General features: G+C 33.4%; 1 protein-coding gene across 1 annotated transcript in view; it reads left to right on the forward strand.

Moving 5' to 3' along the window:
* The window catches only part of Snx7 (sorting nexin 7), a 92,007-nt gene that overhangs the window by 13,051 nt on the left and 64,821 nt on the right, over positions 1-14,135 (forward strand). The window contains exons 2-4 of the mRNA XM_027935209.3: positions 7,812-7,994; positions 12,490-12,600; positions 12,932-13,096. Coding sequence (XP_027791010.3) covers positions 7,812-7,994; positions 12,490-12,600; positions 12,932-13,096 — 459 coding nt within the window. The remainder of the gene's footprint in view (positions 1-7,811; positions 7,995-12,489; positions 12,601-12,931; positions 13,097-14,135) is intronic.

Genomic DNA, 14,135 nt, shown 5'->3' on the forward strand with positions numbered 1-14,135 from the left:
CCAAGTAGTCTGAAATCCATATTTGCCATTGATTTGTTATTGTATATATTTTGAAGCAGTATATTTTAAAGATTTGTGTTCTTTTGGACTTTGCATGTTTTAGGACTTTTAAAAACTCTACACTCCTGTGTGAAATCTTTTATGATTTACTATTCTTTTCTCCTAATACTTAGTTCATGAGATTACTCCGTGTCATTGCACAAGGTTGTAGTTAATTTTCATTGCTGTGTAGTACACATACCCTTGTATGCATATGCCACAATTTATATATCCATTCTTTTGTTTCTAGAACTTTTTTTCTAGTTTCCAACAGTGCTGCCTTGAATGTACTTGTACTTCCTCAGGTTTTGTGTTCTATATAGGTATATATTAATCATAGACATTTATTTACTTGCTTTAGATTAATATTTAATTTCATGAGAAACTGAAAAGAGTAAATTCACTGATGACTTCCGGGGATCAGTATCATATTTTGATATAAGTTTGATTTATTGGCAGTTAGAAGGTCAAATCCCGGTTTCTCCACTTAATAGCAGTTAGAATTTGAAAATGGAATTTAACCTATTTCCTCATCAGAAAACCAGGAGTCAAAGAGTTCTTGCCAACAGTATTTCTAGCTAGTTAAGAAGGGAGAATAATGCTGAGTGTGGAAGTAAACACCTGTAATTTAAGCTACTCAGGAGGCTGAGATAGGAGGATCTCAAATTTGAGGTGAGCTTTGGCAAGGCAATAAGACCCTCTCTCAAAATAAAAATTAAAAAAATAAAAAGGGCTGGAAATGTAGCTCAGGGCAGAGTGCCCTGGTTTCAATCGGTAGTATCAAGAGACAGGGGGATGAAGAATAAAGAAAAGGAAAAAGGGGAAAATATATTCCCTGGGATTGTGGTGAGGTTAACATAATTCATATAAAGCTTTTAAGCAGGCATTGTGCACATCACTTTCATTACCATTTTTGTGCTCATTTCAATCTTCCTTAATCCAAGGTGAAGTATGACCTTTCTAAGGAGTTGAAAGTGTGAAACTAAAACTCAGAAAAGTGACTTGGCCAAGTTCACACAACTGGTATATAATCTAAGCTTGGATTAAGGTTAGCTCTTTTTTTTTTTTAATTAAAGATATCATTCCTTACTTTGTTTTCTGTTGCTATTGTAGGATACCAATTATACTGGCCAATTTATAAAGAGAGGAGATTTATTTTGATTCATGGTTCTGGAGGTTGGAAAATCCAACACTGAGTGACCATATCTGGTGAAGACCTTTTTGATGCTTTGACTCATAGTGGAGAGGGGCAGGACAAGAGGGCATATTCAAAGAAAGAAGAGGATACCAGGAGCTGACCTGCTTTACAACAATCTGCTACGGAGAGAAGTAACTTAGTCCTGAGATAATTACACAAAGACCTTTCATGTGGGCAGTTCCTTCATGACCTAATCACGTTTTAAAGGACCCACCACCACTCAATACTATTATATTGGCAATTAACTGTTAACATGACTTTTGGTGGGAACAAAGCATAGTCAAACCATAGCATGACAGTTTTTATTTTATTTAATTAATTTATTTTGTCAGAAGGAAAAATTATGTGCAAAATTTCTTTGGTCAGTGCGTGGCTCCCTAGTGCATGAAACCAAAGAAAGCACAAGTGTATTTGAGTTAGCACTGTTCAAAAGTTGAAGAAATAAGAACGAATGGATAAAGGAACTGTGGTATGTGCATGCAAGGGTGTCTCTGCTACATGGCAATGGAAATTATGTCAAACAAGATTAGAGTGTTGTATGCCCCTTTATAGAACATGACAGGCTGGCTTTTCCCCCAATCACATTTTCAGCAGTGTTCTGCAGAAGGCCTTTCTCATTTATTATTATTATTATAAGCAGGCAGATTGGAAGGATTTGTAAACCAAAACACAGCTGGTAGGTCTAAATTTAGGCCTATCAAGATGAGTGTCCCTCTTCACAACATGGTTTCTCAAACTCCTTCCACTTTAAGTTGCTGTTTTACCAGATGTCTCTTGGTGTGCATGTTTCTTGTGCATCAGCAATTTTATTTGCATGGCCTTTTCATGCCAGTATTCTGATTTATCACACTTCTCACATTGATTTTTTTCCCCCTTCTACTTGTAAAAAGAAAATAGCTGTTTGTGCACAGATGGTGGATGCAATTTAGTATTATCAGAGTAATTCATGTTATATTTATGAGATGTTCCTCAGTAGCATTTTAGTGAGGGATGTTAAGGAAGAACATATCTGGTAGAGGTCATATCTCACCTTGTAACTGGTTTCATTTGATGTTTATCTCCCGAGTGTTCAGATATCGACTAAATGTCATTTATTTTAAATTTCAGCTGTGTTTTATTTATTTCAGGAGTAAAACTATGGAAACATCTAATAGCATAAAGCAGGGGTGGCAATAACCCTTTTTCAGAAATTACTAGAGTTGTTATTAGTCTTTAAAAATAAATGAATGGTTAGAGTAAAGATGAAATATTTGAGGTGTGGTATTTCTCTTCCTTTCTACCCTTACCTCCAACTTCAGGTTTTTATCGTGCACAACTCTAGCTGCAGATATGCTATTTTAGTTTGCTAGGGCTGCTGTAAAAAAGTACCAGAGACAGAGTATCTTAAACAACAGAAATTAGTTGACTTTCAGTTCTGGAGAATGGAAGTCCAAGATCAGGATGTTGGCAGGGTTGCTTCCTCCTATCTGTTCTAGGCCTCTCAGCTTGGCTGGTATGAAAACAGCTGTCTTCTCCCTAGTTTTCTTTGCATTCTCTTTCCTCTGAGCATGTTTCTGTGTCCAAATTTCTCCTTTTTGCAAAGATACCAGTTATAAAAATAACTACAGACCACTTTAATGAGACCTCATTTTAACTTAATCACATCTATAAAGACCTTATTTCCAAATAAGGTTACATTCTGAGGTACAGTTGATTATAGGACTTAAACATGAATTCTAAGGGAACACAATTTGGTCTGTAACAAATGCTTATAATAAACCAAGAGTAACAACAGGAAAACTTACACTTAATTTGTAAATCATTTTGGCAATAAATTCCAATCTCATGCTAACACTGTTCTAATCCACTCATTTCAGTAAAGTTACTGAAATGGTTTTCCTTACAATGGATGTATTGTTTCGGAGTAAGGATAAAATACAATGAATTCTCACAATATACAGAGCTTTTTTTTCTCTATTTTGCACATTCAGATCTCAGCCTGAAAGCAACTCAAGGTTTTCTTGGTTTTGTGTGTGTGCATTTCACTATGGTAGCTGTTGGAACAGTACTAAATGTGATTTAACAAGCAGAAATTTGTCATACAGATAATTTCCCTTTTGTACTGATTTCTTGAAGGAAAAATGAAAAGTTGTGTTTTCATCATTTAAAAGACTAAGATAATGGGCATGTATCCAAATGTTGGAGGCGGTAGAGGATAAGAGAAACAGAGAGTGATTGTGGAGGTGAGACCTCTGTTTAGAAAGAACAAATTTTGATGATCCATTTCTCCTGAAAAGCATCTACCACAAAAGGTTAAATGCAGCTCTTTTTGGTTAATTGTTTCTTTGCTTCTTTTCACACACTTATTTTCTTTAGTTATTCATGTCCAAATGTAAATTTTAAAAGTATTGTCTGTGTCTGTGTATTTTCTTCCCCCATCCCCCCCCCCCTTTTTTCAGAGTGAATATAAAACACTTTGGATAGTCAGTTTTATTGAGGTTTTAGGAATGTTTGAGTGATTCATAGTAATTTAAATCCTTCTGCTGAAATCTTAGATGTTGCTAAATTTCAGCCTGTAATTTTCCTCCTTTGCCAGATATCGAAACGTATTTTTGTGACACCACACACTACACTCACTGGAATCGTGAGCCTTTGAAAATTCATGCAGATCTTTCCCACTCTACAAAAGGGTGCATTTTAAGCTGAAGAAATGGAATGCTAAATTATGTAGTAGGTAAAAGAAGTGGGTTGTGGTGAGTTGGGAGGGTGAATATGAAAAATGCCAGAGCACATGGCAGCATCAGTGAAATTGAAAGTACATGCGCCCGTCATATTGAAATATGTCTGCTTAAAAAACTCCTGTTTATATGAAATAGTTTTTGAGAGAGATTTTTGTACATGCTGATTGCACATTTATTTGTAAGTTCTTAATTCTGTTAATGGTTGCTTAGTTTTCCTTTATGTTAGCATCCCATACTTGCATTGGGACAGTCTTATTTTCATTGGTTCTGATGTATTTTTGCATATTTTTTTTATTTAACTGTGCAACCTTGATGAGTTAAGGAAAAATGATCAAATGTAATCTGAAGTCATCTGCCCCATTCAACTCTTCTATCACCATGATTTCCTATCTCTGAACATATATGGACAATGTTGACTCTAACAGATTTCACATTTTTTCTGATTATGAAATAATATATGTTTGTTTAAGAATATTTGGAGAATGCAAAAAGTCACATAGAAAAATATGAAAATCAACAGCAGTCCCAGCATCTGGAATAACTTCTGTTTATATATATATATATATATATATATATATATATTTTTTTTTTTTTTTTTACTGAATAGCTTGTAAGTTCTCCCCTTCTTTCCCTCCCTCTTCTTTCTTCTTTCTCCCAGTCATACACCTACTAATATATATTGAAACCTGGTTGTGCATGGATTTATAACATGTTATTGTTTAATAGCATATTATCAGCCAAGTGAGGTGGAACATTTCTGTAATTCCAGCAATTCAGGAGACTGAGACAGAGGGATCACAAGTTCGAGGCCTGCCTCAGCAACTTAGTGAGGCCTTAAGCAACTTACTGAGATCCTGTCTCAAAATAAAAACTAAAAAAGGCTGGGGATATGGCTCAGTGGTTAGGTGCCCCTGGGTTCAATCTCCAGTTCTCCCCCAAACAACAACAACAAAAAAACAACATATAGGTAGAATTTATTGTATCCCATCATCTGAATATAAAATGATATATTTCCCAAACTCTAGTTATAAGCCATTTGTTGCCTCTCTATTTTTGTGTGTTTGATTAACCCAACTGAAATTTGTCCTCTACTCCTTGGCCCAAGTCATGCCTAGATGAACCCTCTTATTCTTAGGGCCACTATTAGTCTTGTGTCTTTAGTATCCCATATTATATATCTTCTGTTATCCCATCAAAGAGTTTCCTAATTCACCACATTGGAGTTTGCATAGCTCAACTTTTTGTTGCAAGAGTCTTTAGAACAGCGCTCTGGATGTTACTGATGCCTCAAAAGCATTTTTATTGATTTGGTTTGATATATTCTGACTTTATCCTGTTTCTTCCACTCACAGTTCTACAAAAGTGCCTTTTCTTCAATTACCAAAATTTATTACATTTTACTACTTTAGTGCATTTGGGCTATGAGAAATTTTAGAGATCAAGTCCAACTCCTTAATGTAATGTAACTTAGAAAGGCTGCATTAATGGTTCAAGATTACCTACTTAGTCAACAGCAGAGACAGGATTAGCAGCAATTTTTGGCCTCTTTACTCAGGATTGGCCAGATTAGTTGTTAAACTAGTGGCTGGGTTGCAGATTTAATCTCTAGTTTTATTAGATAACTTTAGTTTTTTTTTTTTATAAAAGTATGCAAAACTTTTATTTCTAACATCTATATCCTTACTTTTGGAGCAAATGTATGTAATAGGATAGAGTTTAAGAAGAAGTCATTATTGCTATTGCAGAAATAATTCAGGTGTCCTGTTGAGAGTTGGCTTTATTTTTTGCATATGAATGAGGCATTATTTGAATTTAAGATTGATTGTATAGTACATTTAAAATTTTTTTCATAAAACATAACCTGTAGCCTTTCTTTACCCATTCCTGCCCTTTCCTATATTTATTTATTTATGCCACATATTATTCTTATTTTTTATTATTATTATTTTTTACACAACTAGAATTTCATGGACTAAAAGTGTATAGTGCCAAAACCAAACTAAACATTTTTTTCATTATACATGAGTGCTCTTATTATTTTTCTGCATTACAATTCTTAATACACCTTTATACCACAATTTATCATATCTCTGATTGTATATAAGGTATGTTGGCACCAAATTCCTATATTTAAATAAAACAGTTGAAGGCAAATAAACAGAAGACCAGTGTGACCAATTGGGACTGTGGTAAAGGAGGCATCCAACAATGTTGGGGTTGAAAATGAGGCTAACTTGGCATGTGTGGTTATAGCTGAGGGGCAACTGGAGTGTGTGTGTGTGTGTGTGTGTGTTGTGGGGGTGGTATAGAGGTACTGAAAATAAGTATATTCAGGATGCTGGGAGCCAGGCTTACTGCTGGAGAAAAGAGTTACAAATAGGTAAGGAAGAATAAGCCACGTGGTATCATCTTAGAATTAGAGGTATCAAGTTTGAAGATGAACTCTTGGAATTTCACTTCTTTTTCTATTTATCTATAGATCCATATCTAAAGGAAATGTGTGTGGGGGTATCTTATGCATTTATTACTCATATTTTTTTTTTTTGAGAGAGAGAGAGAAAGTGAGAGAGAATAATTTTTTTTTGTAGATGGATACAACACAATGCCTTTTTATTTTATTTTTTATGTGGTGCTAAGAATCGAACCCAGGTCCCACCCGTGCTAGGCGAGCGCTCTATCGCTGAGCCACAATCCCAGCCCCCATATTTTATTTTATAAAAAAAAAAATCAGAGTCTTGGAACAAAGCAGCCCAAATGGGTTAAAATAGTGGGGTTTCACACTTTCCTGCCAGTATCCATGGGGCCAAGTAAAGAAAGGAGGTCGGATGTCTTTCATCTGGTATGCAGGACTTTCACTTCATATCTGTATTTTCATGGGCCTCTTCCCTTATACTGATACCCTGGAATTAGAACCTTCCATAAAGTAGTTCTGCAAAATAAGGTTAGGAAGTGACCTGATTACATGGGGCAGGAGAGGAAATCTGAAGTTCTTGTTTGTTTGATTTGATTTTAGACCAATGGTTCTCATTTTAACTTTACCACCATCACAGTGTCCATGAACTTCCAATGGTCCCCGTCCCTGAGCCCTTCTGGGAATTCTGCTTCATCAATATGTTTGCATCGTTCTAGTTTACCTTTGTTTTCTAGGTCACTTTTCATCTTTGTACTGGGATTTCAGTGCCCACTGACTGATCAGGTTCTCACTGACTGATCAGGTTCCCAATTTCTAAAAAGTGGTTGATATATCTTGCTTGCTATAGTTTTTTCTTTTAATCCTTTTCTTGGCCTTTTTGGGCTTTTATGAAATATACTCGAGGATGGGTAATTTACATATAACAGAAGTTTATTTCTTATTGTTCTAGAGGCTGAAAAGTTCAAGAGCAAGGTGCCACCGACAGGTTTGGTGTCTGGTGAGGGCTACTCTCTGGTTTCAAGATGGAGCCTTGTTGCTGTGTCCTCACATGGTGGAAAGCAGAAGGGCAAAAAATGGCTAGTTTCTGCCCATTTATGAAGTCTTCATGGTTGTGATTTGATCACCTTGGGAAGACCCTACCTTTTAATACCATTGCATTGATCATTAAATTTCTACTTGAATTTTGGAGGAAACACAAACATTTAAACCTTAGGGATCCTTAAGGGTGTGTGCCTTTTATTTGTTCTTATCATTTGGTTTGGGTGGGAGTTTATAGGGTGCAGAAATAAAAATAAGTGTTTAACATACCATGTGCAATCAGATCTTCAATAGCCTTTTTGTTCTTAACATATTTGGGTAATATTGGCTATATCTAAGAAATAGAGAGTTTTAACTATTTTTTTTTCTTTTGATACTCATTTTTGTATGTTCTGTTCCTTAGGATGCTTCATTGATGGACATGAACTCCTTCAGCCCGATGATGCCAACATCCCCTCTATCGATGATAAACCAAATCAAGTTTGAAGATGAGACAGATTTAAAGGATCTCTTCATTACAGTTGATGCACCTGAAAGCCATGTTACTACGATTGAAACTTTTATTACTTACAGGATTATAACTAAGGTAAACATTGAATGAACATTTTCTTGCACATCACTGCTCTCTTTGCATATTTTGGAAGTGCTTCTTGGTCATTATATCTCTTAATATGCAGAATATTATTCAAATTGACTTTTACTTTTCAATCATTTTGGGTAAGATGTTGTATCTTATCTGCCATTTACTTGTTCTGTTTGAAGTTTAAAATTTGAATTGACTTAATAACTAGTAATGAATTTAGTTATAACTATTAGAATAAAAGCATTTAGATTTTTACTGTAAAAAAATAAGTAAATGCCTTTGGAAAAGAAAAGCCAAAGGTTTCTAATGAAGATAGTAAATGGTTAAAAACATGACATAATATTTTGTATTTACAATTCTTCTAAAGATTATAAAATGTAATACTGTTGTTTTTCAGGAGAAGATGGCCACTTTATATATGATTTACCATTAGTTCTTTAATAATGCAAAGGCAGAAGTAGATTCAAAACCCAAGACTCCTTTATCCTCTGCAAAAAGACAGTTTACCTCAACCAAATAGTATAATCTGAATTTTATTAAGTACTTTATTTAGAGCAGTCTTTGATAATTCTATTTATAAGTTAAATATCTTGTTTATAAAGCCTAACCCTGGAGTTGTGTGGTTCACAAATATAAAAGATTCATCTCTTTTTTTAGCTGAAAATGTTCTGAGCTGCGTTCCTAATGATCCTGTCTCCTAATACAAACTTGAGTCTGTAAGCTTCTCAAGGGTGTTGACTACATCTAAAGTTGTTAGTAATTGCAAACACAATTTTTAGGTCATAGTAAGTAAGCAATTAAATTTTTTGGTGAATGAGTGAATGAGTTTATAATATCTTAGTTAATATCAAGAGGTGATAGAACAAGATATGCTGGAATTAAATCTTGATTTCTCCCCTTATTATGTGTCTTGGACAATTCAGGTAACCTCTATTTATTAGTATCCTCATTTGTTAATAGGGTCATAGTTCTAATTATTTCATGGGGTCTTTATGAAAATCAAATATGTTAATATAGGAATACTGCCAGGAGTAGAGAGGCAGGGTTCTCTGGTTACTACTCTTGTAAGCTTTGGTTTTCATCATCCTTCCAAGCAGAGAATTTGTGAAACAATTGTTTACCTATCATTCACATCTCTTGGAAAGATGCTCTTCATAAGCTGTCTAGTGGATTTCATTATGATCATAGGCATACAATGAGTTATTCATATTTGTATCACACTTTAAATGGACTGGTTTTGTAGCAGCACTAATAATACTAGTATTAAAACATATAAACCAGCTGATAGGAATTGTGACTACTTGTGTCAAACAACACTCAAACCACTTTCTAAATGTTAACTTATTTAAATTTGTAAGAGTTCTAGGTCTTAGATATTATGATTTACCTTCATTTCATTCATAAGGGCACCAAAACTCAGTAATTTGCCAAAGATTATACATCATAGTAATTAGCTGAGCTGGATTTAAACTCAGTTTACTTTCATAATATACATTTTTGTGTATCTGTATATGGATATGACAACTTTTCATTGTAACTATTACAAACTAAATTTCTTTATTTCCTGTTACTTTTACCAACATCTTAATATAATACACTAAAACATACTTTATAGATACAAATTATAAATGTCTAATGGATATGTTATGTTATCAAATAATCTCTTCTTTGTTTTTTACTTGTCTTTATTTTTTTATTTAATAATTTATTCCATAAAGTTTATTGAGAACCAGTTGTGTCCCAAGTTACTGTGTTTGTATATTAAGACTACATCAGGGGCTGGAGTTGTGGCTCAGTGGTAGAGTGCTTGCCTAGCACGTGTGAGGCACTGGGTTTGATCCTCAGCACCACATAATAAATGAAATAAAAAAGATATTGTATCTTCCTACAACTAAAAAATAAATATTGTTCTTAAAAAAAAGACTACATCAATGATCAGGAGAGACCTGGCAGAAAGAGCCTCTGTCTTCCATGGATATTTCAATCAGGAAGATGGATGGGGGCAAGGGTGTGATATTAAATAATTAAATACTTATTTAATTATAGTTGTGTTATGAAGGAAAAATACAAGATATGTGTATTGAGTACCCCCATCTAATAAGCATTAGAGATAGCTTCCCTGAGGAAGTTTTAATTTTATAAGTACTTACATTCATAGACTCTAAGGTAAAAAGGATAAATGCACATGTACATATGCACATATGTGCACTGATAATCTCCTGCTTAGGAATGCTTATGAACTTACTGTTCATAATGAGCACCAGGTTTAATCCTTGGCATTAGTTATTATGGGAAATTACCTCTTCTTCTCTCATATAGTATATTTGAGGTGACTGCTCTCAAGGAATACTTTCTCTTTTAGAAAATCTAGAGATTGCTTTCCCTTAGAACTTGTAGAAGGAAGGACTAAGAGAATCAACAATTGATTTTCTCCCACATCCTTATCATGAAGACAAACCCAGAAAAGTCTACAGTATACAGAGAGGTTAAATTATGTTATTGATGGGTGGCATTGATTGTTAGGATCATTTAATCTCAAAAACAGTTTTCTAAATTTTCAGAGCTTAGAATAACTGTTGACACTTGACCAAAGCTCAGTGTTAGTTGAATGGATGCAATTTGGGTATCAGCTACATGAGAATATTGGTACTAAATTTCATATTTTTGAGCTAAAACTTCACTCAGGAATAATGGGTCACTCATAAAAAATTAACCATGAGTTAAGAGTTTAACAGTGTGTACCAATTTAATAATATTCATATAAGCTGTTTGTCTTGTCATGTTCCCTTCTGGAGTGGAACTACGTCTTAAATTAGGAAGAAAAATCATACTCTTCTTGATACTTGCTCTCTTTTCTTCCTCTGTTATTGTATTTTGTTAGAGAATTCAAGTCAATGACAAAGTGATGAAGACAGAATCAACCAATTATTTAATTTGATTATTGCATCTTCTGCTTGTTGGAATTTATACCAAATTGTTTTATGTTGAGTAAAGAGTTGGAAACTCTTAACCACAACTGAATCTTATTTTGACTGCCCATTTTTAGAGTGCATTTATTGTTATTTATGGTAATTTAATGAACCTGTATGCATACACCTGGCACAGAAAGGTGCTCATTCTCATTAAGTGTTTCTTAATGAGTGACTCTGGACTATGTTTGTGTGCATATGTATGTATGTTTGCATGTATGTGTATTTGCATATGTATGCACACATACCAACTAGTATGTATACACTGTTAAAGTGTGTTTCTACTAGATTTAGTTTTCCTATTTTTACCATTTTTATATTTTCCACCATTTTGCAAAATAGTTAAGATTTTTTAGGGTTTCCTGAACATTTAATTTCTTAGACTTCTGCATCTCATTTACCCCCTCTTTTTAAAAAAGGGAGTATTTTACCAAGATATAGTGTATGATATTCTAAACATTCATTTTAAAAGAATAATCTTGGGAAAGCATAACTTTCACAGGGTTTATTTTATGACAATTAAAATTGCATCTTATTAAACTGCTATATCTACAATTGCATCATCTGAGTAGGTGACTAATATTTCTAGTGAGAGTGTAATATATGTGAAATATGTTATTTCATCTTTACTCCTCCAGAAAATTTCAACATAAATATTACTGCATTTAATTTTTAACATGTAAAATTTAGTTAAATAAGGTATCAGTGAAAGTGACTGTTTACTTATGAAAGGTGAGTATGCCTTTGGAAGCCACAGATTTTATTTTGGCCTGGAATTCAAGCACTGGATGTGAGGTTAAAACTGGACTCATGTTCCTCTTGTCATATGTGTTGGCATAGATTTTTGGTTTACTGGGAACAGATCTTTTAATGTATTTGCTTAATTTTCAGGAGTTCAGGCATGTAATTCAAAATAAAACTCCTTGAGAAATGACAGAAAGATTTTCTTTTCATTGCAAATACCCATTAATTACATTTTCTTAAAACAGTGGTAAAAATCACTCTGTAAAATGTTAGAATTTTTATATACTAAAAGCAAATTTTAGCAAAGCAATTCATTTGAACAAATTCCAAGAAAACATTTTTCTCAGTTATATTCAGGTTATTTTCCAAATTACAAAAATAGGACTTTCCTCAAATTCTGAATTATAATCATCTTGAAAAAAGAAATATATTTGAAACCTAAATTCACAACACACTTTCTTCTTAAGCGAGAAAGTCATGCCAAAGATAATAGTAGTTAAAATCTTGTGGAAGGCAGATGGTTGTTGTAAGACAGATTTTTCAGTTTGGACTTTAAATTTAAGCATGATGTTTGCTTTCTTTTTGGAAATACCGGAAAGTTTGCTTTATTTCATCTGCTACATGAATAGATGACTTAAAAAAAATACAGGCTGACAAACACTGAATAATTAGGATTTGTTAATTTTTCTTAGAGACCCATTTATTTCAGAATGTCTGAAATCACATTAGGCAAATGTCTCCTGGCTTCTCTTGCATGTGCTGTTATTTTCTCCTACTTTGTTCAGACGTCTCGTGGGGAATTTGACTCCAGTGAATTTGAAGTTAGGAGACGTTATCAAGATTTCCTTTGGTTGAAGGGAAAACTTGAAGAAGTACACCCCACTCTGATTATTCCAGTAAGTTTGCAAGTTTTTTCATGCTACTATTTTTTTCTTGAGTCTTTTAGAATGCTTAGAACCTAACACCAGATCTTTACATTCATTGCAATTTATTTATCTTAGAAACATTTATTTCTAAAGTTTTGAATCTGAGTATAGATTTAAAAAAAACTATTGTTTTGCATGTTTTGGTTTTAGCATTGGAATTTTTAAAAAATTATTTTTATAAGAATCAGATATTGAACTAATATTTCAAAAAAGAAAATATATATATACAGAATTCCTTATAAACCTTTGCCACAAATTCTCAGATTGCTTTTGTTTCTGCTTTTCCTTTTTTTGGTCTTAGCCATTGCCAGAAAAGTTCATAGTGAAAGGAATGGTGGACCGCTTTAACGATGACTTCATTGAGACCCGCAGGAAAGCATTGCATAAATTTTTGAATAGAATTGCTGATCATCCAACTTTAACATTTAATGAAGACTTCAAGATTTTTCTCACTGCACAAGCTTGGGTAAAAATTTTGATTTCTACTCATATATAAGCATTTGGTATTTGAATGCTTTCTCTTGTTTACCTTTATATATTCAGCACTAGTATCCTTGCATTGAGATGGAGTTTCTTAAAATCACTTGAGGGATATACTTGAATGAAGTGTAACTCTGTGTCTAATCTACATGTGAACATTGCAGAGATCTTGTATCTTCCTTACATGAACTCACTGTTATTTCATTTGGTTGTTGGCCTTATTTTCAAATGTCAATGTGTTCATTGTACATATAGTTAATACTGAATATATAGGAATGTATTTTTTGACACTATTTTGAGCAATAATGGGTTAAGACTTTTCAAGTTAGGATAAAATTATTATTAAATTCATAGATAAACACTCTCTTTTATTTCAAATACTACTTGGGGGGAACCTAATTTTTAATATAGAAATCCTACATATTTTATTTCTTTTTATTTTCTATGAAGCTCTCAGCAAGAAAGATAATAGGACAATAGGAAAAAGGGTCATTATTAAACAATTATTAATCAATGTTTAGTTTTCTGTCTCTCGGTTGCCAAAGTGGTAGAAACTAAAAAGTGGTTCATCTCAATCTTGACAGTCCTGCTCTCTGGAAGCCCATTGCAACTTAGGTGTAATAAATGTGTGGCCTGACTGCAAGCTATGGAAGTCCTTAGAAATATCCTCTACAGGCAACAGTTGGAATAACAGTTTTCCAGTTGTAATTTGGGCTGTCTCTAATGACTTACTGTATCCAATGGTGCTGTAGCACCTCTGGATGAATGTATCACCGGGTCAATGATGACTCCCATTATTATTTGTACACAAAATATACTGACTTGAAAACAAACAAGTTTATTTATATGTGTAGTTTTCTGTAAGACTTTAAGAAAACCTGGAGAAAGATGGATAATATTATTCATTATTTTGGTACATAATGCATAGGTTTTAGTGTGTGAATTAGGTAGTCAGTATTATTATTTATGGATTTATTTCGTCTGTGTTACTCTTCATGTATTTGATCTTTAGAAATCTGTGTTTC

This window comes from Marmota flaviventris, chromosome 10 (genome assembly GCF_047511675.1).
Source record: "Marmota flaviventris isolate mMarFla1 chromosome 10, mMarFla1.hap1, whole genome shotgun sequence".
NCBI lineage: Eukaryota > Metazoa > Chordata > Mammalia > Rodentia > Sciuridae > Marmota > Marmota flaviventris.